This window comes from Prionailurus viverrinus, chromosome B2 (genome assembly GCF_022837055.1).
Source record: "Prionailurus viverrinus isolate Anna chromosome B2, UM_Priviv_1.0, whole genome shotgun sequence".
Classification (NCBI taxonomy): domain Eukaryota; kingdom Metazoa; phylum Chordata; class Mammalia; order Carnivora; family Felidae; genus Prionailurus; species Prionailurus viverrinus.
Window position 1 is genome coordinate 130,679,428 of NC_062565.1, and position 26,786 is coordinate 130,706,213.

Genomic DNA, 26,786 nt, shown 5'->3' on the forward strand with positions numbered 1-26,786 from the left:
ATGACCAAGTTTGAAGTCAGATCACTGGAATGTTTTTTCCATTCAAGAATTTTTTCCCCCATTCTCATGAACACTCATTTGCATGGATTTTCCTATATCTTGAGATATATGTTTATGAAGATTTCTGTAGACTGTAGAACATAATAGATCTTTAACTGGAATAAAGTGAGGGATTGAATTTCACGGATACTTTGTTTTAAAAAATCTAGCTTTTTAATCACTAAAATTACTAAAAGAATTAGTTTTCTGTTGACTTTTCATGACGGTGACTCATCATCATTATGACTCACTCAGCTCTTCCTAAATAACCTCTCCTTGTACTATGACATTTCAAGTGACTTTAATAAAACTCCTTCACTGCCGGGATGAAAGTCCAAAGTGAAGTGTTTGTATTTGAAGCTTACAATTTCTGCGCCCATAAATTGAGTGCTTATTTTTTTTGCATTTGCAACACATATATCTAAGATGTGAAGAGTTTTGCCAAAAGGTATTTCCAGAGAGAGAGTTTCAAACCATTCTGGATGCCTGTAAATTTTACAGACAGTCTTTGGGTTGACTTGAGCAGCTCTAGAAAGTGAAAGTAGGAAGACATTTCCTCCTGTATTTAACAAACTTGAATTCATCAAGTAGAAAGTAGGTAAGAGGTAAATAATCTAAAAGTAGAAGATGCTCAGGAATTATTGGTTATATCTAATTTTGAAAATACAATCTTTGGAGAATAGATTAATCGTTTTGCAGTAGTTTGGGGATGAAACGCAAAAGTGCTATCTCTGTACTCCAGTGACTTTGGAGTAGCATGCTGTTGAATTTGGGCTACTTCAGAAAGTCTTCAGGATATCTCCGAGTTTGTGGGTTTTTGCTTGGTAGTTTTTGCATTTTCAAAATGCTGTCTTCTGATCAGCCTCATTAGTCATTAGAGAAATGCAAACCAAATCATGGCATACCACTTCACACCTACTAGGATGGCTCTAATTAAATTTTTTTTTTTTCAACGTTTATTTATTTTTGGGACAGAGAGAGACAGAGCATGAGCGGGGGAGGGGCAGAGAGAGAGGGAGACACAGAATCGGAAACAGGCTCCAGGCTCTGAGCCATCAGCCCAGAGCCCGACGCGGGGCTCGAACTCGCGGACCGCGAGATCGTGACCTGGCTGAAGTCGGGCGCTCAACCGACTGCGCCACCCAGGCGCCCCAGGATGGCTCTAATTAAAAAAAAGGAAAATAAATGTTAGTGAGGATGTAGAGAAGATGAAATCTCTGTGCATTGCTGATAGGAGTGTAAAATTGTGCAGCTGCTATGGAAAACAGTTCCCGTAGAAGACAGTTTCTCAAAAATCTAAACGTAGAGTCACCAAATAGAATCACCACATGACCCAGCAATTCCAATCCTCGGCATGGACCCAAGGGAACGGAAAGCAGGGACTTGGACAGATACTTGCACGCCACTTTTCATCGTGGCTTTACTCATGATAGCCAAAAGGTAGAAACAACCCAATTGTCTATCAACAGATGAATGGATGTGGCATAGATGTATGGCATATGTGTGGCATATACATACAAGGGGATATTATTCAGCCATAAAAAGAGATGAGATTCTGACACATGCTACAACATGGATGATCCTTGAAAACATTATGCTATGTAAAATAAGCCAGACACAAAAGGACAGATACTGTATGATTCTGCTTATACGAAATATCTGCAAGAGGCAAATGCATTCATAGAGAAAGAAGATTAGGGGTTACCAGGGAGGAGGGGGAATGGGAAGATTATTGAACTTTATTTTTTATTTATTAATAAATTTTATTTTATTTTATTTTATTTTATTTTATTTTATTTTATTTTATTTATTTTATTTTATTTTATTTTATTTTATTTTATTTTATTATAAAGTAGGCTCCACATGCAATGTGGGGCTTGAACCCATGACCCCAAGATCAAGAGTCACATGTTCTACTAACTCAGCCAGACAGGTGCCCCTGTGAATGGGAGAGTTATTGCACTTTATTTATTTATTAATAAATTTATTTTATTTTATGTTTTATTTTATTTTATTTTATTTTATTTTATTTTATTTTATTTTATTTTATTTTATTTATTATAAAGTAGGCTCCATGCCAAACATGGGGCTTGAACCCACGACCCCAAGATCAAGAATCACTCCGGCCAGGTGCCCCTGTGAATGGGAGAATTATTGCTTAATGGTCATAAAGTTTCCATTTGGGCAGATGAAAAAGTTTTGGACATAGTGGTGATGGTCACACAACACTGTAAATGTAATTAATGTCACTGGATTGTATAGTTTAATATGGTTAAAGTGGCAAACTTTATTTTGTATGTATTTCACCACAACTTAAAAAATTTACTAATGTAACACACCAAAAACCTTTGAATTATAGACTTTACATGGATGAATTGCACAGTATGTGAATTATATCTGGATAAAGATGTTAAAAAAGTTTTGCAAGCAGGAGTGCAAGATAAAGGGGCATGAATTCTGAGTTGATCTCTGGTTCCACCTAAGTGTGTGTTGACATGGCTAAGCTTCTAACGTGTCTAGTTTCAGGATGGGGTTTGATCAGGTGCTCTTTTTATGTACTTTCCTGCTCTTAAATGCTCTGATTCTGTGATAGTAAGCCTAAATACAGTGCAGGTGGGGCTGTGGACTTTCGGGAATCAAAGGCTTCCAGAATTGCCATGGATTTGGGAGCAGAGTGAATGGGTCATGCTAGCAGGGCATGTGTTTGCTTAAAGAGGTTGCTTTTCATGGGGCGCCTGGGTGGCGCAGTCGGTTAAGCGTCCGACTTCAGCCAGGTCACGATCTCGCGGTCCGTGAGTTCGAGCCCCGCGTCAGGCTCTGGGCTGATGGCTCAGAGCCTGGAGCCTGTTTCTGATTCTGTGTCTCCCTCTCTCTCTGCCCCTCCCCCGTTCGTGCTCTATCTCTCTCTGTCCCAAAAATAAAAAAAAAAAAAAAAAAAAAAAAAAAAAAAAAAAAAGAGGTTGCTTTTCAAAGAATCTGTATTTCCTTTTTTTTCCTTAAGTTTATTTATCTACAGGGGAGGGGAGAGGGTCAGAGAGAAAGGAGAGAGAGAATCCCAAACAGGCTCTGTGCTGTCAGTGTGCAGCCCAAAGTGGGGCTTGATCTCATGAACCGTGAGATCATGACCTGAGCTGAAATCAAGAGTCAGATGCTTAACCAACTGAGCCAGTCAGGTGCCCCAAGAATCTATATTTTCTTAAAAAAACATTTTTGAGCATGTATTTCTAACTCTGTAATCATTTTTTAATGGGTATAAACAGTTTTCAGGACTGAAAACTTTCTAATGTTTGGATTATTTAGAATTACTCCTTTAATGTTGTATGTGAAAACCCTCTGTGTTTTCTCATAGATATGCAATTATGTTTAATTAAGTATGCTCTTTTTTGCTAGGTATTTAATCTGAGCCTTTTCTTATTCTGTCTAGAATGCCCTTCTTCTTCTTGTTCTTCTTCTTCTTGTTCTTCTTCTTCTTGTTCTTCTTCTTCAATGTTTATTTACTTTTGAGAGAGAGGGAGAGACAGAGGCATGAGCAGAGTGGAGGAGGGGCAGAGAGAGGGAGACACAGAATCTGAAGCAGGCTCCAAGCTCTGAGCTGTCAGTACAGAGCACGACATGGGGCTTGAACTCACAGACTGCGATATCATGACCTGAGCCAAAGTTGGACGCTCAACCAACTGAGCCACCCAGGTGCCCCAAGAATGCCCTTCATCTTTGCATGAACCAGACTTCATCTGTCCTCCAAGATATATTTTAAATGTCTTTTTTCCCCCCATGAAACTCTGACTTCTGCATACTTGACGTTCATTGACTGAACACAGGCTCAGGAGTTTGTGGGACCTGGTTCCATTTGTGACTGTCACTTACAAAGTGGATGGTGCTTGGCAATTCATTGAACTTTTGTCCCTGGATCACAGGCTTCTTATGTGAAACGTGGGGTTGTTTTCCCGTTATTCTCACTTCACCCATCCCCACATCTCCTAAAGAGGCCATCGACTTGTTTTTCGCTTTTTATAGAGTGAAGCGAAAGTCTGTTTCAAATGCAGTTTTTAAAAAGCTTTAATAACTTCAAAGTGTAAATGTGATAAATTTACAAAGATAACATGTGAAATGTTAATTATCTAAACTTCTCAATATACTTAGGTAATTCTGACAATTTTGAAAAGTACACGTTAAGGGTTTTTTTCAGGCCCTCTGAGGGCGTCAGATTTTGAAACAAATTTGGAGTTGACACAGTCTGATTGAGAGCAGTCTGTCTCCTCTTGTCTCTGTGTGTTTACACAGTTGTAATCTTTGTCAGATTATTCATAATATTTACATATTTCCATGTGCCGTTGTCATGCATATTGTTTCAATAAGTGAATTGATCGTGTCCAGAGGCCGATAAAGTGGGTGTGAGACAACGACAGAGCTCGCTAAGCCTTGGTAGTAGGTTTCTTTGGGCTTGATTAAATAAATGCACTACCCAGAAAAAGTAGAAGTGGGAGTGTGGTCTGAAATGCTTTCATTGCTTTCGAAATAATCTCTTCTGCTAATGAGAAACTGGCTTTCTAGGGCGAGTTGCATTTCATGAGAGGCTTTAATAAAGCCAATCCAAGTTTTAAATCATCCAGGAAGACATTTCTCTTTTGGCTTAAAGTCTAGGGACTTCTTTTCTCAATAGCTGCATTTTATGGAACTCACGTTATTGCCAGCCAATTGGACACTCTTCAGTTGCTTTGAAAGATGTACCGGGGGATAATGCTTTCTCTCTAATAGTAGTCGAATTTTAATGGTGGTATACATGTTCCTAGGACTTGTGTGTTTCCATAAGGGAAACAAGTCCTAATTTTTCTTCCACCTTTCCAATTTAGGATTTAAATTGAGATTTGTTGCTACATTCTGCTGAAAGAAGTTTTGATACGCATTTGAGCTGGCGAAGTGAAAAAAATATTGCAAGCCAGTTTCCTGGAAGATTTATCAGGCAGTTTTGTTGATGTTTCTTGCTTCACTTCTCTTACCCATCACAGAAATAAAATTCCAGGCTAGGCAGCAGCAAAGGCCCTTGGATCTGTGTGAGCATGTCAAAAGCATTTTAAGAAGAGCAAAATATTTTAGAGGAAGAATTTGGAAAATCAGCCTTAAGGGATTTAACACATTTTTCTTCTCCTAATTCAGTCCCGTGTTTGTCCCTGTAAGGGAAGAAAGGTCATTAATGGATAAGATTTGCTAAGCTCCAAAAGACTTTCAGAAACTAAAGGTTTTCTTGAATACAAATCTAAAGAAAATGCTTGTTTGGAAACTGGAATGAATGTATTTAGAGTGTAAATTATACTAACTTATTTATATAAAATAATCCTGTTCTATGTAAGATTGTGTTGTCCATTTGCATGTTTTTATTTTGGAGAAATTTAATGACGGATTGGCTTGATAATGGACAGCTGAACAACTTCGAGACTTTGGAAGTTTTGTATACATTTCTAGGAGGGCCAAAATGATCGATCAGAAATGCATGGCTGAGATCTTCAGTTGTCTTGCTACCACTTGGCTAGCATATTTTCAACTCCCAGAGCAGGACCTGGGCTGGGATTGTCACCTTAATTGTTGTGGTGCAGAGGGCAGTTCTCTACTAAGTGTTCCAAATTTGTTACATTTTAATCTCATAATTTAAAAGCTACAGGCTAATTCTAGTTCTTTTACTGAATTCCTCTCTAGTAGAAAATAAGGGGTGTGTGTGTGTGTACGTGTGTGTGATTGAAAAAGGGGAAATGTGAACTAAAAGCCTTATTGATATATGAACTTTTTCCTTCCCTTTTTTAACTGTATCAGGAAAATGAATACAGATGAGTGTTTATATAAATTTGGGAGTATTTTTGAAATGTTTGGATGCTGGATAATTTTTCTTTACAACCTCATACTTTATTTCATATTGGTTACTTAGACTCATATTCAAACTTTGATTTGACCAAAAGATCAAATATATTATAGAAACATTAACTTATTTTTATAAACATCTCCATATGGCAAGAGTCTATTTTTAGAATTTGATTTCATTTTTTATGTGATAAAGTTGAAAAATCTTACTTATCATTTGGTAAGGTGTGGACACTCATTTCTTTGTCCAGTGTATGTCTGTAGAGGAACCTATGAAGTATTAAATATTTTAATATGGTTTTGAAAATAAGAAGGTTAAGTGCTCAGGAAAGAGGATAAGGGAAAATGGTATTTATTAATATTAATCCCTTAGAATTTTCCCCATTTTTATGGCAAAAATATTTGAAGTTGTAAAATGTAATGAAATTAGGAGAATTTAATATTTGTGACTTTTATATATATTTTTGTTAAGAGCCTGGTGGAATCATTTGTATGTTAAAATTTACAAAAATAAATCCAAAGGTTAATGGGATAAATAGTTAGATTTTCTCAGTGCTCTGAACACTGATATTTAACATTATATTCCTCTTGGCGGGGCTAGTATAGTGCTCACTGCAGGTTGATGTATGTGGCTACCTTATATTCTGCGTATAATCTCCGTTCTGTCCCTCTTGGGTGTGATTGCAAGGTGGGGGCATTCAGAGGGTGTAAGCAAGTCCTCTTGGTTAATAAATGGCTTATACGTGGCATTGATCGATGGTAGAAAGCCTGAAATCAGGTCTGATGCTGACTGCATTGTCCTTTCTGGAAGGAAGGCCACCTCGCAGTGCAATTAACATCAAGAAGGTTCTGAGACAACAGTTTTGTTTTTCATCCAGTTGCTCCCTTTGTGTCTCAGAGTCAGTCTCCAATTACCTTTATGGATGTGTAAAAATGCAGTCGTTCCTGGAGCTGCTGCTACGGTATTTATTTCAGGAATGACCTTTTAATTGCAAACTCTCCTTCCAGAAGAGGGTAAGGACCAGAGATATCACAAACTTGGTGAAGTAGTGGCTGAACTTCTAATGACGCTGTTAGGGATGAGTGGGGAGGTCTGTGTTGAAGGCAGCCCTTTGAAACTGATGCACAGAGGGCAGAGCATACTTGGGCCTCTGTGTTATTATTTTGCTGTTATGATGTGGGAGGCAGCCTGGCAGTATGGAATGAACCGGGACAGGCAGTGTATTTATACAGACAGGCAGAACCGCAGCTTTCTACGCTGTTCCAGATACTCCTGAGGCAGCTTTCAGAACCAGTTAGAGATTGTTAATGTGCTGTGCTGTAGGCTTTAAGCCAACAGTGACTTGCTGGTTGTAATAGAGAACGGGGCGGGGGGTGGGGTGGGGGTGGGCAATTGAAGAGTATATGATTAGGGGTTACCGAAAGGGTAGAATGGATGTTTATCTGCCATATTTACATGTATTCTGTAGTAATAATTATAGCAATAACGATAACAAAGAGCTCAATGCCAGCTCTTTGCTAAATATTCTCCAGTCATATTCACCAATCTTTACAATGCCCTTGCAAGCTGGGTGGTATTTATTATCTCTATTTTATAGGTGAGAACTCTGAGGAGAGGAGGCATTGTAATGACTTACGCAAGGTCACACACAAAGTGGATTGGGATACGGAGGCCTATTTTGTTCTGTAGCCCATGTATCAAATGGTTTCCTTGTACTTAACTAAATCACGCTGCTTATCTTCAAGAAGTTCAAGATACTGTAGCTTTTAAGGTCAATTTTTATTTCTTCTGGCTTGGAAGATGAATTTGTAATCAAAACCAAAGTTGATCATTTTCTAAAACACGGCTCTGATTTCTCTACTTGTAAAATACGGAGGTTGTATTTATAGATCAAGATCATTAAAACCTTGTCATGTCAGTCTTACTACAGGAAAACAGCTTGTGGAACAAGTAACCTTATACTAGTTTTTGTTCTGGAGGGTGTAGGACCTTGTATGAAGAGGAAGAAGATCATGAGTGTCTTTGTTTTTAGTGGATAACTTCGATTTTTGTTTGGGACATGCTGATGTCTTTATCTTGCTGAAATTATGCTTAGAGAAAATGCAACAGAAAGTATTATGTATAACAGGGTGAAAGTGAAGTGCTAGTTCTGTCCCACACATGTGGATTTAATGGTTGGCGGTGATATCCCCAGGCTTAGGGATGGACGGGAGGGCCAGCTCCCTGGGGAAGGTGCCTGGACCTTCCTCTGCTGCAGGCATTAGCCAACTCCGTCTGCCATCATCTTTCTTAGCTGTGGATCATTGTGCCTCATGAACTACAATAGGACTGCTATTTTAAACTCTCCCTGATGGGGATGATTGTATTTGGTACTCTAAGGGTACAAACTTTCATTCTTTTCCCTTCTCTCCTTTTCCCTCCCACAGATGAACACAATGACGTGCAGAAGAAAACTTTCACCAAATGGATTAATGCTCGATTTTCAAAGGTAACAGAGACTTTCAAACACTTTATGGTGATTCAAATGCCTCTTTCTGATTGATGGAGTTTGGTTGGAAGTACAGTGAATTTTGCCATAAAATGTGACCTAACTCTAGAAGTCTTCTGAGTATGCAGATACATTTATACTTTCTTTATTTATACTTTCTTTATTCTCTTCTCCAATATGTTTAAGATTTAATGGTGTAAACACCTTCATGGTAATAAACAGCTCTTTATTTTTACCTGGCATTCTCCAGATATATGCCAATAGTTTGCTGCTTTTGATACTGTGAATCCTGGGTACATTTAGGAAATGAATATATCATTGGGCAAATTTTGTGTTCATTTTGCTAGACTGAAGATGATTTCACTTTGCCTAGTGAAAATCAAATTATTATTCAGGCAGCTTTTCTACCCTGTGCAGAAATGCTTAGGGATTTTTAATACCTGTGGATGTGGCTAATAGTGTTTATCTGCATTGTGGTCCCCCCCGCCCCCGCTTTTTTTTTTTTTTTTTTTGTGAACTTCTTTACTTCTTTCCCCAGGGATCCACTCTTTCTCAGCATTTCTAACCACTTGGAACATAATCCGTGTTTTGAGTGATATTCCTTTTAGGGGCAAAGCAAACTGAAAGAGAAATTGGCAGTGCTGTTTTCAAACTTGTAATTATCCATTGGTTATTGACATTGGAATTTGGTCCTCTAAGTTTGAAGTGGGAGGAAAATTTTCAGGACAGCATGATAGAAAAATGGGTAACAAAGGTTTCTTGGAGAAACATAATCATGGTCTTTTAAATAGTCAGAAAACTACTTTATTATTATTATTTTTAAGAGGGAGGGAGAGAGAGAGAGAGAGGAGAGAGAGAATGCATACCTGTAGGGTAGGGGCAGAAGGAGAAAGACTCCCAAATAGGCTCCACGCTCAGTTCAGAGCCCAGCTCGGGGCTTAATTCCACAATCCTGAGATCATGATCTGAGCTGAAATAAAGAGTCAGATGCTCAACCGACTGAGCCACCCAGGCACCCCAAAAGCTACTTTAATTAAGAGTTATTATTTTCAAACTTTTCTCTTTGAGAAGATTGCAGAGGTCAGGACCATAAACATTGGTATTTCTTTGAGGCGAGGTGAGAATGTTTTAGATTACTTTTAGCAGCAGCAGGGTTTGAAAATTGTTCCACATCCCAATAATTATGGGTGATTATTTGATTGCAAGTGTTTTCTTTGGTTTTGCAAGTTTGTGTTGAGGGATGTTTTTATTTTGCCTCTGAGAACGTAAGGGTTGTGAAAACTGACTTTGACAGAAGGATCAAGAATATAGAAGTGCTTGCATAATTGGTGGTTTTATGTGTAGGATTATTCCAGAGCAGACACAGGTATTTAGGGGGAAATTTTAACTTGTTCTGTTTAGAGACATAGGTAAGTAACATCCTGGGTGCTTTGGATTTGGCATTATTCAAAACTTTTGAAGTATTCATCTACATGTGACCATGTTCTGAGTAACATAGTTATAGCAACTGAGAGAGTCTGGATATGAGATACTTTATTCCACTGGTTTTATGAGTGGCCAGATACGTAAGATCATCTACCCTGATTGTTATTGAGGATGATATGAGGATGGTCATTTCTAGGTGGAGCAAGTTAAGCAGACCTGCTTTTTAGCAGCTTAATATAGTCATTGGGAAAGAATTACCGTAGAGCTGATTTTAAAGATCGTTTGAAAGCATCGTAGTCTTCATAGACCTGTGTTTGGGGGACATTTGAAACGGGGCAAATTACTTTTGCCCCTAGTTACAAGAATGGAGAGAAACAGTGCAATAGGGCATGGAAAGGTGGAGGGTAGGAGAATAGAGGTGACAATTGAGAAAGAAGAATTGAACATGATTAACTTGATGGGTATCGCCGCGAATTTGGCTCAGGCAAGATAGCACCTCGGCAGTGTGGGACAGACTGTTGAATGGGAGCATCTCCCCGTAGATCTGCTTGATCTCCAGGCCCAGAGCCATCAGTGATGCAAGGCTGGCACCAAAGCTGTACCTCGTACCCCGTGTGGCTGAAGTACTCCTTCTCTAAACTTTAAAACTTTCCTCACTGCAGTTACTGTCCCTTGACTTTTTCTCCATTGGACAGTTCTCAGTGTCTTTTGAACATTTGGCTCATGTATCTGAATTTTCTCAAGAAATAGCTCAGTGTTTATCACTGGTCATTAACATCTTTAAAAAGACCTGAAATGACACAAAGTCGAGTACTACCAGAATTGTTTACTTAATGAACGTGATCTTTAAATTTGTACATTTATAATGTGTATATTATTCTGTAATATTAAGTGAGGGTTTTAAGCCCCATGTAAATTATTTGCCCCAGGAAGGTTGTAATTATTGCCAGGATGGTGAAGAGACCAGGTAATTATTATCATTTTTAACATTTTTAACATTTCAACAGTTTCAGTTATGTAAACTGACACAGAAGCTAAAAGCTTATTTTGTTTAGAGAAAAAGTATCAAAAGGAGAGCTGACCCTGGGAACATTTCCTTTCAGATGACTTCTAGTAAAAAATCAAAGTAGAAGGAAAATTTGATGGTTCTAGAACACACTTACCAAAGGAATGGTGAATATTTGGATATAAAAAGACAGAGGGTTCATGGCAGTGGCATTGAACTTCATCCACATTTTTTCTTTCCTCTGGCTGTCTTAAGTCCATAAATCAGATTGATTCCACACTGGTGATCAGGAAAGGGAATAGCAAATTTCTAGGCTGGGAGATTTCCAAAGACTCCCCATACAGCTTAATTCCACTGTGCTGGGAGAAGGTGGTTATTTGGGCATTGTGTCACTAGGTAATCCAGAGCCTTGCCTGAGGAAAAAAAAAAAAGTCCTGTTGAAGAGAATGAATTTGATTTCATTTATTTCTTATCCATGTCCTTTGGTATATTGTGAAGTTTAAAATAGAATTATTGATTGAGTCTGCTGCTTCCCTGCAGCACAGGTCTCTTTCCAGAGCAGTAGAGCCCTTGTGTTGAAAAATGCAAACAGACACTTGACAGCATCATCTGCCATTTAGGAATTTATTTTGAATTCTATCCCTGGATATTTCCCTCATGGTCCTCTCCCCAGCCCATCTCAAACACCAACTCTTGTTGATTCTACTACCTACATATATTCAAAATGTCTATTTCCCTCCATCTTTTTAAAAAAAATTTTTTTAAACATTTATTTATTTTTGAGAGTGACAGAGACAGAGCATGAGCAGGGGAGGGGCAGAGAGAGAGAGAGAGGGAGAGAGAGACAGAATCCGAAGCAGGCTCCAGACTCCGAGCTGTCAGCACAGAGCCTGACGCGGGGCTCGAACCCACAAGCCGTGAGATCATGACCTGAGCCGAAGTCGGATGCTCAACCGACTGAGCCACCCAGGCGCCCCTCCCTCCATCTTTTTGACACCACTTTTTGCCAACTCACTATTATCTGAGTTAGGAAAAAACGTGAAAGACTTTAAGATGGGTTGAAAGATTAGTAGGAGTCCTGTCAGCTCAGACATCTGGCTCATTGCCTTCCCTTATCTTTGAGCTACTCTGCAACTCTGAGAGTTGTAGAAAACAGATAATAATACAAACGATTCTTATCCATAAAAATGCAAAGTAGATGGAATGCAATTGATTACTATCCCTTGAATAGACCTGTTTTGCATCTATTGCAAATTTATTTCCACTTTCCTTTATTGCATGTAAACAACATGTGGTCTTTTGAATTCTCCTTTGCACTGGTTATAACACCATACTGGTTCTCTCGTTAATTAATGAGTTGAAGCCTTTGACATGTGTTGATATTACACGTGCACGAGAGTCATGATTTTACGGTTTTTTGAAAATTATCCCTGAACATGTTGTCATAATCTGCCAGCTGGTTCTACCTTGCCAGGCTTCGCCTTATCCATTCCCTTCCTTCTACTTTCTACAGAGTAGCAGGAGTGATCTTCAGGTGTAAGCCTGAATGCCCTTTTCTCTTCAGCTAAATCTTTCAGTGGCTGTCCATTGTTCTTACTTGGCGTTTAAGACCCTAAATCGTTGAGCCTTCCAGTTTACTCCTGATTGCATTTCGCTTTACTCTCGCTTCCTCTTTATGCTCTGGCCATTGCGATGAGCCTTCTCATGGCCTCTAGCCTGGCTCCTTCCTTCATCGTTTCCTGGCCAACTCCTCTTATTTCTTGCCTGAGCTTAAATGTCATTTCCCGAGGGACACCTTTTCGGAGCTTCCAGACTAGGGTAGATATGCTCTGTACTCTTAAAGCATTATCCTTTGATGCACTTATCATAATTGTATTTTAGATAGTCACATCTGAGAATATTTGCTTCTCCTCTCTGAGATAGTGATTTGCTCTGTGGGTGCAGGGATTGCCTGTTTTGTTCACTGGCACCACTTCTAGCGTTTAAAAAACACCCAATGACCATTTATAGACTTAATAGATTAGTGAATAACAATGGCAGAAACATACTAAAATGCCTAATACTTTATATCCATAAACCGGTTGGAGGTGGTTATATTGGAAAGAGGTAGGAGTATAGAATTGAGTGCAAAATAGCATAAATTGTGTTATTTCATGGATATGAATACATTTTGCTGCATTTACTCACAAAAATAGACAAACAAACCTAGCTATGCAATTTCCTTATTTACCTGTTTTTTGGAGTTGTGCTGGAAAGATTGTTAAACCACCATTTGGATTTATACATATGATTCTCACATTTGCTGCATAGGATTCTTCAAATAGAATCCTCCTATTAAATTTGGTGATGAAAAATGAGATTTAAACCCTAAAATCAGCTCAATTCATTTCTTGATAAGGGATTTGGTAAAGAGCTTGAGAATATTGCGTAATACGGATCTAAAACCATCCTGTGATTTTTTTTTCACTATATAAAGAAATATGATAGCTAAGACAGCATTCACTATAAATATATATTCTTTTTGCTGAAAATCCTTGTTAATATGTTACAGAGATATGCTTTGGAGTTTGGGAATCCTGAGAAGTCACATAGCATAGAATAACTTACGGTTGTTGGATTTGAAAAAGTTATGAAGGGCTCACAAGAAAATGATTATCTAAAGGAGCTAAGAGTTAGGAAATTTAACACTTATTCCTGGATGTGCTGCTCATTTATTTATGACCTCAGGCAAATTATTAGCCAATTTTTCCAGGTCACTTGGTTTTTATTCCTTTAGCTATAAAACACACTTGATCATAATTACTTGCCTCATATTGCGCAGAAATATTGAGGCATTATTGTGAAACATTATAGGAGATTGCAATTACTTAGGAATGCTAAATTAAGACCCTCTCAGGTAATCCTAATTTGTGGTACCCCTGGTCTGTGCTACACATATATTTTAGAACAGAAATGGAAAAAAAGCATTGGCTCATTAAACCCACTTTATTCCATTGTCTGGTGGGTAAAGCTTGAGTGTTTTGTTCCTTCTAATTTTAAAAGCCTCTGGTTTGTTAGGGGGCCCGGTCTCCCTGGGGAGGCAACAATGGCCTCATTGCTTCACCGCTGGGAACTTTTTTCTGCCGCCCAGCCTGCATTTTCTTTGGCTGACTTTCAGAGCTGCTCATCTGGCAGAGCTGAGACGTACAAATTGCAGAAGCTCTTTTATCAGTTTGGTGAGGTGATTCTCAAACGTGGTTTGACAAATAAAGGTTAGGCAGAGAATATGCAGACTTAAAAATGCTGAACTTCAGTTTGGGCAGATTTCTGCCTTTCCCTTTTCGAAGACAAAGAAGTGCAAAGTTTTCATATACATCACAAAATTCCAAACTTGAAATTTAAATTGATGGAGCATAAAGGAGGAAGTCCCTGAAGCGTTTTTTGTTTTTTGTTTTTTGTTTTGTCGATTTCAACATGGAGAGCTATTCAAATGTGTTCCTTTTGGAGAAAGTTGGACTTTGCTTTTAGCATCCCATTGCTTTCTACTGTTTTCATGTTGGAAGTTGATGGTCACAAAAATGAGAGTGGGAAAAGATGTGTAGGGAGCTTTGTAGAAGATGGGGCAATAAAAGCAGTCTGCAGAAGTTGGGTCCTCTTTTCAGTCTTGTGAAGGAGATAGTACAGGTTTCCTGGGTGCTGTATCAGTGCACCTACAGTAGAGATCTGAGCTTTGCAAGTTAGGCCCTGAGTTCACCGTTGATTTATTTTCCTGACCATGAGTATGGCAAGTCAACTAATTGTTTTAGGTGCCATAACCATTCAACTGTTCCTTAGGAAGTTTTGATTTGTATGTACTCACCAATACCTTTAAAAAGCAAACGATAAAACGCACTCTGTATTCCTAAACAGTTCCAAGCCGTGTTTTGGCTGTGTTACATAAGTTTGGTTTTGTTGTTGTTTGCTTTCATTCAATTTGATACCTTTTGTTTGTTTTGGTTCTAAACATTATACTTGCAACATGATTTTCACCTGGTTACTGTGGTTAAAGTAAAAAAAAAAGTTGTTTAGTAGGCTGTGTTTTATGTTTTGTACATATTGAGTACTTAATAAATGATTTGGACTGAGCCTATTAACGTTTGTAAGTGTTAAGCAAATTTGATGATATTTGCTGAGTCTGTAACTGATGCTCAATTTTGAGATGGATTGGCTCAGGAAAATACCTTTTCACCCATTACCTGGAAAGGGGGGAGCAGAGGCACATACCTTGTGCTTTTCCACTCAGCCTGTGTGACCCCACCATCCCTACCTTCAGAGATGGGCTCTGATTGGTGCAGGGGTGGTAGGCCTGGGCCAGTGTAGGCTGGAGAGCTCTCAGGAGAGGATTGTTGAAGAGATGGTGGTTTTGGGGGAAAGAAGCTCTTTCTGTTAAACAGCTAGGAGACACTGGACCTATTTTCAGTTGTGCCTAGCCTTAGGAAGCCTTTAGGTCCAATTGCTACACGTAGCCACCCGCCAACTATGAGTGGAGGCAGATCAGGTTGGGTGGGGGTAGTTGATGCTGTTAATTTTGCTTTTACCATCTGTTGGGGAAATTAAAAAAAAAAAATCCTGCCAACAAAGACCTCTATTCGATATAGAGTACAGAGCACACAGAATTTATTTTTGGGTATTTCTATCAGATTTGGTGAATGTAGGCAGTTGGTGAAAAACTGGAAGGTCTGGACAGAATTTCACACATTATGTAGTAAAGTTGAAGAAGGAATGATGAACACTTACCTCCTGGAGAGAAAAATGGATGCACCTTGTCTGGGCCTCTGTCTGCCTCCTAAGAGACTCGATTACTTTGAGGTCATTGTTATGTTGCATTGGAAAACTGGAGATGGGGGTTTATCTAATTCCTCACTAAAAAAGTTGGTCCAGTTGTGTTTTTTTTTTTTTTTTAATTTTTTTTTTTTTTAACGTTTACTTATTTTTGAGACAGAGAGAGACAGAGCATGAACAGGGGAGGAGCAGAGAGAGAGGGAGACACAGAATCTGCAACAGGCTCCAGGCTCTGAGCTGTCAGCACAGAGCCCGACCCGGGGCTCGAACTCATGGACCGTGAGATCATGACCTGAGCCGAAGTCGGACGCTTAACCGACCAAGCCACCCAGGCGCCCCAGTCCGGTTGTGTTTTTAGGGAGACACCCTAAGGGGATGGAAAGGGCAGGTCAGCTGCCTCTCCTTGATTACACAAAGGAAATGTCATTTCATTTACCTTTATATTATCACTATCAATACCGTAACTAATGCCTTGCTCTCGTCCCATGGTACCCTGTCTTTTGAGGAACTGCATTCTGCAAACATTTCCCCTGCTTTGCCGGTTGTGCATATCTGGAATGAACTGTATTGTTACAGACCTTGCCTGGTATGCACGTGGAGTGGGTTTATTCAGCCTGCACCTCACCCGGTTGTTTGTCCATGGAGTATGCACTTGGCCCTGCACCTGGCTGCCAGCTGTGTGAGCCTCACGTGTGGTTCCCTATCATCCCGGTTTATCAGCTCCCTCAGTTTGCTTGCTTACCCAAGATCAAGGTAAAAATTCTGTTACATGCTGTGTGACTTCTGATTCTCTGAAAGATATTAGGTGGGTTAGCTTGTGTTTTATAGTATTTTGTAGTTTTTAAGGCAAACACACATTCATTGCTTTGATTCCTATGTGAACACTGCAGAAAGTATTGCTCTGCAGTTAATTGTCCCTTGTGTGTTTACCTGAGCCATGTTTCTCCAGTCTCTCACTCTTCTTCCTTTCCTCCCCTCCCTCCCTCCTTCCAAGCAAGCTTCTAAATGGAATCTTCTTCAGTTCTTAAGAACTTGTGCTGACCACCTTGAATTCTTCAAAAGAATGGCCAAGTGCCATGTGTTCACTGATTCTTTAAGTGACCATAGAATGTCTGGCTGGTTTTCTTTTGCAAGGTGTTTAAAGACCTCATTAGGCATTTCACTGCACTCATTTTGTTCTTACTCTTTTCAGTCCAAAGCAATAGTGCTTTCATTCTTTCCCCGTGGGGTGGAATCAAAAAGTTGATATTGACCATCATATGGTCTTCATTTCATTGGTGCAGCTATAACTTTAAAATTGTGATGAACCTATATTTATCACGTTGCTTAATCTTGCGTAGAGATCCCATTCTTTGTTTTGGTCTATTATTTAACTCATGCAGTAATAATAATACAAGAATCATAATAGCACAAAAATTAGGTGATAGAAGAAATCCAAAGAAAATATTCTTCCACTCCTTTATTTCTTTTTAAAGTTTCATTTATTTTGAGAGAAAGAGAAAGTGGAAATGGGGGAAGGGCAGAGAGAGAGGTAGAGAGAGAGAATCCCAAGCAGGCTCTGCACTGCCAGAGTAGACTCCAACGCGGGCCCCCAACCCACGAACCATGAGATCACCACCTGAGCCGAAGTTTGTCACTCGACTGACTGAGCCACCCAGTGGTTCTATAACTGCTTTTAATTCGACTGCCAAGAGAAAAACTATAACGTTTTTGTTATAAAATGCTTTAAAAAGTATATTTGTACGTAAACATAATTAGCCAAAATGGCATTGCTCTTGGGGCTCACTCCTGTACTTACTGACTTTTAAGAAAATGAAGAATTATTGGGGGCACCTGGGTGGCTCAGTTGCTTGAGCGTCCTACTTTGGCTCAGGTCATGATCTTGCGGTTTGTGAGTTCAAGCCTCCACATCTGGCTCACTGTGGGCAGCATCAGTGCAGAACCTGCTTTAGATCCTCTGCCCCCCTCTCTGCCCCTCCACTGCTTGTGCTCTCCTCCAGAATAAATAAATACTAAAAAAAAAAAGAAAATGAAGAATTACAAGAGCCAAAAGGGTGCTACGTTTGTATCAGTGCTGACATTTGCAATTCATAAGTGAAAGAGTCTGGTTTTAAAAATATTAAAAGAGGGGCACCTGGGTGGCTCCGTCGGCTAGGCGTCTGACTTTGGCTCAGGACATGATCTCATGGTTCATGGGTTTGAGCCCCATGTCGGGCTCTGTGCTGACAGCTCAGAGCCCAGAGCCTGCTTTAGATTCTGTGTCTCCCTCTTGTTCTGCCCCTCCCTGGCTTGTGCGCTCGTGCTCTCTCTCTCTCTCCTTCAAAAATAAACGTAAAAAATTTAAAAAATGTTAAAAGAAAAATTAAACTGCTTATTTCTTATTGAATTTTGAAAATAATCAACCCCTTGCCCCAAACAATCAAAAACCTAAAACAATAAAAAAAAAATAAAAGAGAGAGATGCTAAAGCTTGCAGTGTGTTATCAGAGGTTGGGGACATCAGATTCACCTGAGATTAATCAGAGAAGAATGCAAGAACATTGTGGTATATATGCTATAGATGCGTATGTGTGTGCGTCCATGTGTATGGTGCACACGTGCATGCACACACATGCAGTACCCCGTGGAGATAGTAACTGAATTGCATAGGCTGCCTCAAATCCCGATTTGAAAATAGGGAGCATAAATAAATCACAGAATAGGCAAACAGTGTCAAAGGGCTCAAATTTATTGTTTGTAAGATACCGTATCAGATATGTTAGTTGTGAAAGCATTTAAAAACTTATGTTTTCGCTCATCTCCTTATTATACTCAGTTGTAACTTGATTATTTATAATGAGATTAGGGCAGTCATAGGACAGGTTCTGTCTGTGTACTGTATCTGTTACTTGGTACAAATTTGGCAGCTCATGAGTTCTTGCTAATGTGCTCAACATGCCGTGTTGCTACTGGTTTTGTTAACATCTTGGTTCTGAAGGCCTTGAAGACAAGGCCTGCATTTGTCAGCCGTGGGTGGTTGGGTGGTCAGTGTCAGCCTGGCAACCCCAGGGAGGAGGCACTGATCAGCCTTCTAAATGGAAAATCCGAGTCCCAATTCTACCTCTGGTTGGTTTGCTATTGGTATAAATATAGAATTAGCACTTTGTTCTCGTAAGAACTCCCAACTACACTTTGTAAGGTTTACTTTCTTATTCAATATTTGGCAGATCTTTCTTCCCATTGCCACTCCTACTATTGGTGAAAAACTTGACCTTTATGATGGAAATAACTGTTTTGGGAGTACTGAAGAAGGGGGAGAGTAAGCCAGTGCCAGCTGAGAGAGAAGGTGGGGACCCAATCACAGAGGATCTTTTACTTGGAGTCTGGATTGTCTTTGCCCATAATGGAGCCCTTTGCCTGTAGTTAGAGTTATTCTGGCTCTAATGCAGAGGCAGAGGGATCAGTTAGCCTTGTCCTAGAGGCACGAACCGGAATGGGAGCCGTGATGACAGGGAGAGGTGGTTTTAGAGCGTGTGTTTGGAAGTAGGTGAAGTGGGGAGTGAGTGGAAAAAGTAGAATCTGAAATGACTTGTTCGTGTTTTGGTTTGAGCCAGAATAATGTCTGCTGGTGTTTTGCATTCAGTCATGTTCCCTAGTCTTTGGATGGTGTGGTGTGGGGTGTGTGTGTGTGTGTGTGTGTGTGTGTGTGTGTGTGAATGTGTGTGTGGCTCCTTTCCACAGACTTGATCACTCCTGCAGAGGACTCACTGTTGACTAAACTTACCTCTCACCTGCACACGGCTATCCCTATGCAGAGGTTGCTACTCAGTCGCCCTATGACTTGGTATGCCTGTGGACACAAATTGTTTATCTGCACCATGTTTTAGGAGACTAAAAATAACAGGAGATTACACAGGTAAACTCAGATTTCCAGTTTCTTTTGAAAAGCCCGAGTCCTGCCAACAATGGGCTGGGATTCCTCCATGGCCACTGGTGGCTGGATATGAGCTCTAGCTGTTGCCTTCAGCCTTTGGGCTGATTCTCGGGGTGTGAAGGAGCCCATCAGGTTTGCTTCATGCCGTTGTACCGTCACAAGTGTCTGTCAGTATTCGTAGCCACTGTTCTCCCACAGACCCAGGCTTGTCCTCATGTGTTGTGATGACAGTTTGCTTGTGTCCTCTGACACTTTTAAATCCAGAAGAGTCTGTGTCCCAGCTGCTGATATTAATACTGGTCCCTCTTGTCGCAATGGCAGGGTTAGAGCTGGCATCCGGAAAATGCACAGAAGTCTAAGGCGAAAGGGTTGAAGGAGGGGGTGGCCAGGACTGGTCACCTATGACATTGTCACCCTCTGCACTCATGTTGCCTTTTCAGTATTTAAGACTAAATGTGACCCGTGGCTTATCTGCCCCCCAAGTTCAAGATTGTGCATTTGTACTGTTTTGTGTTTATTGAAAAACTATGAGAACCCTCTCTTGTGAATGGGGAGAGCGGCCTGAACTTGGCATTTCTGCAGGGCCAAGCACAAAGAACGTATTCACCAAATATTTGTCTGATTGAGTTATTAAGCTGTATTCTTTCTGTCAGAGAAGTCTCTGCAAATCTGTCTTTGCAAAGAATTAAAAATCTAAATAAGAGGTTGACTGTCAGGATGAATCAGTTTTTAATTTTATTCAATGATGACTTCTGACATTTCCAAACAGTTTCCCAGGGTGGACCCCATATTGAGAGCCCATGATAGGAAGGCACAGATATGCTTTAAAGTTGTGTGCTTGGGAAAAAATCCTCTTCATTTGGAGTTCATTTAAATATGATATATATTTTGTTGCTCTCTTTGGGAAGTCATTAAAGACAACTCCTGCTATTCTGCCCCCATCAATGAAATATTTCCTTCCATAAATGTCAAAGTCTGGTGCCCTCGTAATTTTGGGGGCAGTTTGGCAAAGACTTGTGGATTTGGAACCAGATTTTGTAATATTAGATCCAGGTTCTGCCTCTCACCTGTCACATCACCCCTGTTTCGGTTTTCCTGCTTTAAAATACTATTATCAAGAAATAACTAATACATGTAAATAACACATCTAAATCTCTATAAATCTCTTAGAATGTATCTAAGTGGTTGCTATAACTATGTCTAAGAACATTTCATATTTCCAGTGTCTGTTTTTGTATGGCCCACAAGCTAAGAATGGTTTTTGCATTTTTTAGGTGGTGGCAAAACATAAAGAATATTTCACAACACGTGGACATTATGTGAGATTCAAATTTCAGAGTCTACAAATAACGTTTTATTGGAAGATAGTCATCATTATGATTGGCTCATTTGTTTCTGTATTGTCTGGGATGCCTTCATATTACAACAGGATTGAGTAGTTTTGGTAGAGACCACCTGGCCAGCATTGCCTAAACTAGGTACTCTCTGGGCCTTTACAATGGAAATTTTCTGGCCCCTGCTTATAGGGCACAAAGTACTGAATCACATATGTATAGGGTGTAAGTGGAACTTGCTCTTTGGCATAGGCTTGTTCTTTCCATTTGTTGATGAGACACTCCTAAGTTGTATCTGTCATGAATGTGTAGTATTTTGTGGTGACTGGCCATGTGTATGGTGAGTGTGAGTGTGTGCTTTCTGTGTAAGTTTTGAACCACAGTTTTGGATTTGTATGAGCCTAGGTACCTTTCTTTACTCTTTGTCCAATGAGGAGAGTCATAGGCTGTATTTCCCCCTCTTTGGCCATCTTACAGGTGTGGTCCTTCTGAGGACACCCAATGGGTATATACACTGATAATGCCATTACTGGGTTGGGGTGGGAGAGTACTGGAGAAAGAGACACCGCAAAAACCATATTTCTTCCTGATCGCTATCAATATTCATCTGAAATTGGGAAATAGAATGAAGAATTTGAGTTACTGTTCCTGTAGGGTTTTGTTTGTTTTTGTTCTTAAAGAAAGCGAAGGCATTGGTTCTACTGTATGAATGACTGACTTCCAGAAAGATAGGGCTGTGTCTCCATCATGTGTGTTTCAAAACAATGCTCCACAGGGAGGTTTTCTCAAGGTTTGTTGCTCAGGAAATGAATGAACTAGACAAGTGAGAGAGGAAAGGAGCATCTCATCTAGAAAAATTAATGCTACTTCTTAGGCTTTCTGCTTTGCCATTGAGCAACAGTGGGGCTTAGGGAAGAATCTAGGGAGTTTTCTGGTGAATTATGGCTTGTCTCATGGTACATACCTACAGCACAGTGTGGCGTGCTCTTGTATATTTTGTTCATTATTTTGGAATGGGATGTAACCTTACAGGCCATCATACTAGAAGATCTTTATGAATTGATACTAATGTGTACTCAGGTTCAGAATCTGCTTTTACATTCCTGCCTGGAAATGAATTATTTGTTTTATTCATCCATTTAGATATTGTTGAAACTTTATGGCACTTTTATGACAGTAGAAACACTGAAGTGATGTTTCTAATATGAATGATAGTATCAACCATTTATTGAACATCTGTCATCTTAGTTTTTAACAGATGAGCAAATAGATGTGCAAAGGCTAAGTAAAAGGCTTTTTGTCAGTAAGGTCATTGATGGATGGACATTCATAGTTATTTGTCATATATTTATATTTACTTTATATTATGCTAGTTTATGTTATTTATTTATTTGAAAATGGATAGTGGATTTGAGAAGACCTTACTTCACTGCACTTGTTATCAGTAAGTTTTTAAAAATACAATGTATTGTCAAGTTGGCTAACATACAGTGTATACAGATGCTCTTGGTTTTGGGGGTAGATTCCTGTGATTCATTGCTTACATATAACACCCAGTGTTCATCCCAACAAGTGCTCTCCTCAATGCCCATCAGCAATTTTTCCCTCTCCCTCACCCCGCTCCCCATCAACCCTCAGTTTGTTCTCTGTATTTAAGAGTCTCTTATGGTTTGCCTCCCTCCCTCTCTGTTTGTAACTATATTTTTCCCCTTCCCTTCCCCCATGGTCTTCTGTTAAGTTTCTCAAGTTCCACATATGAGTGAAAACATAAGTCTTTCTCTGACTGACCTATTTCACTTAGCATAATACCCTCCAGTTCCATCCACGTTGCTACAAATGGCAGGATTTCATTCTTTCTCTTTGCCAAATAGTATTCCGGTGTATGTATAAACCACATCTTCTGTATCCATTCATCAGTTGATGGACATTTAGGCTCTTTCCATAATTTGGCTATTGTTGAAAGTGCTGCTATAAACATTGGGGTACAAGTGCCCCTATGCATCAGCACTCCTGTATCCTTTGGATAAATTTCTAGGCACTAATAATGAAACAACAGAAAGAGAAATCAAGAAATCGATCCCATTTACAAGAACCATATGGTTCTTGCATCAAGAACCATAAAATACCTAGGAATAAACCTGACCAAAGATGTAAAAGATCTGTGTGCTGAAAACTATCGGTAGTTTTTAAGATTTTTTTTTTTATCCTAGATAATCCCTCTTTGCTACTCCCATGAGTTTCACCTATATTCCTGTGTCTTGCTGTAAGATCAGAGTTATGCATCTATCCCTGAAAGAGCATCTGTTTGTTTGGTGGCTAGTTCTCTGAAGTGTACTTTTGCTGGTTCAGAGAGGAGGAAGGTAAGAAAGAGGCAGCAGATGATGAGGCCCCTTCTCCCTTTTGCTTTTACTGATAGCAGGTGGGAAGTCGAAATGTGCAAGGAGCTCTCCCTTGCTCTGCCTCCTGCAGTATCGCCTCTGGTCCCTTGGGCCATAACTCCCACATGGTGTATATCAGTTATTGTGACTGATGGAGATGATCGACGTGTCCCTGACACTATCGCTGCTCACCAGAAGGGCAGCTGGGACTAGAAAAGCAGCTTTGTTGCACACACAAATATGCCATAGTTTATTTTTTAACTGATTCTATAGTGAAAACTTTACCATACTTCCCCTCATTTCGAGTATGGGACCTATTGAAAAGCCATGTTAGTCATCATTAGTTGACAATACTTTATACTTAATTAAAAATGTAAAAAATCAGGAGGGGAGGAAAAATGGAAAATCCTAAATTTTAGGAAACTTCAGAATGGCTCCCTCCCTCCCCTCCTCCATTTTAGGCTCAGAGTAAAATTGTGCTTCATATGACTTAATGTATATATTTTTAAGGGAAAAGTGAAGAAGATAAAATAGTTGTTGGTTATAAAATAGCTGTATTATTATTTAAAAAATTTTTTTTAATGTTTATTTATTTTTGAGACAGAGAGAGACAGAGCATGAACAGGGGAGGGGCAGAAAGAGAGGGAGACACAGAATCTGAAACAGGCTCCAGGCTCTGAGAGGTCAGCACAGAGCCTGACACGGGGCTTGAACCCACGGACCGTGAGGTCATAACCTGAGCCGAAGTCGGCCGCTTAACCGACCGAGCCACCCAGGCACCCCTAAAATAGCTGTATTATTGACAGGCACCAGGACTGTAATCTCTGTGGGGGTTTCATACTAAAGGGGGATACTTTGATACAACATGACTTAAAAAATTTTTTTTTTGATGTTTATTCACTTTTTGAGAGACAGAGTGTGAGCAGGGCAGGGGCAGAGAGAGAGGGAGACACAGAATCGGAAGCAGGCTCCAGGCTCTGAGCTGTCAGCACAGAGCCCGACGTGGGGCCTGAACCCACGAACCATGAGATCATGACTGAGCTGAAGTTGGACGCTTAACCAGCTGAGCCACCCAGGCGCCCCAGTACAACATAACTTTGATTACATTGTGCTTTGTAGTTGTCTGGTCATTTTCACAGAATAGTATTTATTTGATTTTTAGCCTGTGATTTAGAGGAAGGTTAAGAGTGGGCTTAGGTTCATCGGTTTGTTAACAGTCCAACTGGAATTAAAACCCAGGCTTCCTGATTTTCTGTGTAGGAATCCTCCTATTGTTTGCAACTGTCCTATCACACACACACACACACACACACACACACACACACACACACACAGAGGCAAGGATCTGCCTGTCAGTGGTGGGATTTTCTGGCATCAGACACTAGGGTATGTTGGTCGGTGGAAGTTGATGCTATTCATCAATCAGGGATGAGAGTTTGGGAATTCTATAAGCTTTGTCATTTGAGATACTGGACTGGTACTGGACTTAGATACACAGCCCGAAATGTCTTAATTGTTCAGAAATTACAGCTAGAAGTATAGGTCTAGCACCGGAGAGCAAACATTGTTGACAAAATGATGTGCTTCTGTAGTGGAAATGCTGCAAGACAGCATCATACCGTGAATGTAACGTGAGGTGATGGAACGAGAGAATCTGCACACTTTTCTTGGCCTCTGCACACAGGTGCTGTATGCCCATTTGTATTTTCAGTGATTCTCTGTAGCATTCCTTCTTGGGAACATATACCATAGACAAGGCATCTGGACCTTGGCCATAGCTTTATTTGCTCCCTTTGTAAGAAATAATGCAATTTATATTGTTCATCTTAAAGCATTTGTTATGGATTTCAGAGTTTTCTGTATTTGTATTTCTTTCTATACAAGGCAAAGGTGAAAAGTCTGCTGCCCATCCAGACTTTTAATTGGAAAAAATGAAACCATTCATTTATTTGCCACAGATGTATATGATTTCTGCTACTGAAGAAAGTGATAATTTACTTTTTCTTTTACAGAGTGGAAAACCACCCATTAATGATATGTTCACAGACCTCAAAGATGGAAGGAAGCTCCTGGATCTTCTGGAAGGCCTCACAGGAACGTCACTGGTAAGAGGGGTCATCTTTGAGAACCAGGCTAAGTGTCTCTCATCATTACTGATACTTGAAGACCCATTACAGGTACTTACAATGTAAAGGCCCAAAATAGGAACATTTTTAGAAAGGTGTTTTAATGAATCTTTGATAGAGTAATATTTAGGCTTTATTGAGGGCTCTATTTTTATCAAAGATAAAATTATTTATTATATTTATTACTCTCAGACAGCCCAGGACAGAATTACAAGGAGGGATGGCTATGTTAAGAGGGTATAATGTTTTGAATAGTAGAAAACACACTTAAATGTTATTTAATAAATATCTTAAAAAGCTAAGAGCTGGGGCACCTGGGTGACTCAGTCAGTTAAGCATTCGACTTGGGCTCAGGTCATGATCTCATGGTTCATGAGTTTTATCCCCACGTCTGGCTTGCTGCTGTCAGCGCTGAGCCTACTTCGGATCCTCTGTCCCTCTCTCTCTTTGCTCCTCCCCTGCTTGCATGTGTGCTCTCTGTCTCAAAAATAAGTAAACATTAAAAAAAAGTTGTTAAACGCTATGCATTTATTTTTATTTGGTTTTCCAGTATTATCTTCATTTCTTCATCAAACCCAACTCTATTATTTTACGTCATAAGGTACTTTATACCCACACAGAAATAACAGTGCTAATGAAGAGTATGCATTTTATGGGTACAAACTTTAACACTAGAGGTAAAATTACTATAAAAGGTATAGAGAAATGCACTTGTGAAGATGAATTCCTTTCTTGCCAAAGTGTGGGGTGTTATATACTCTGCCTTTTTGCCTTCCAGATGGTGGGTAAGGTACCTGTTGCAGAGGCTGATTCCTCTCTCAGATGAGATTCCCTGGCCAGTGAGGCAGAAAGTGCCTCCCAGATCACCTTTCTCCAGGTGGCAATTCCTGCCTTTCCAGGGGGGCCTTGTAATGCTACCTGGAACCTGGGATAGTGCCTCTGAATCCTCCCTGCTCTGTGCACACTGACTGGTGCAGTATGAAGGTGACATGACTTCTCAGTCTTTCTGTGTCCAGCCCAGTTAAAAATTGTTTTCAATGTTTATTTATTTTTAAGAGAGACAGAGTGTGAGAAAGGGAGGGGCAGAGAAAGAGGGAGACACAGAATCTGAAGCAGTCTCCAGGCTCTGAGCTGTCAGCACAGAGCCTGATGCAGGGCTCGAACCCATGAACCTTGAGATCATGACCTGAGCCAAAGTCAGATGCTTAACTGATTGAGACACCCAGGCGCCCTGGGCCCAGTTTTGATAAAAGAAGGCTTTCTCCCTGGAGCATTGGTTCCCAAAGTGGTCTGCACATCAGAATCATTAGGGGAATATTTTAGAAATTCTAAACCCATACTGCCTCCCAGATTCATTAAGTCATCATCTTTGGGGGTAGGGTCAGACATAAGTTTGGGAGTTTTTGAATGCCAGGGTTGAGGCAAGG

At 40.0% G+C, this 26,786-nt stretch overlaps 1 protein-coding gene across 4 annotated transcripts in view; it reads left to right on the plus strand.

Annotated features, from left to right (window-relative positions):
* UTRN (utrophin) overlaps positions 1–26,786 on the plus strand; it is a 481,942-nt gene that overhangs the window by 56,891 nt on the left and 398,265 nt on the right. For all 4 annotated transcript variants that reach the window (XM_047859243.1, XM_047859241.1, XM_047859244.1 and 1 more), the window contains exons 2-3: positions 8,317–8,378; positions 25,246–25,338. In XM_047859243.1, coding sequence (XP_047715199.1) covers positions 8,317–8,378; positions 25,246–25,338 — 155 coding nt within the window. The remainder of the gene's footprint in view (positions 1–8,316; positions 8,379–25,245; positions 25,339–26,786) is intronic.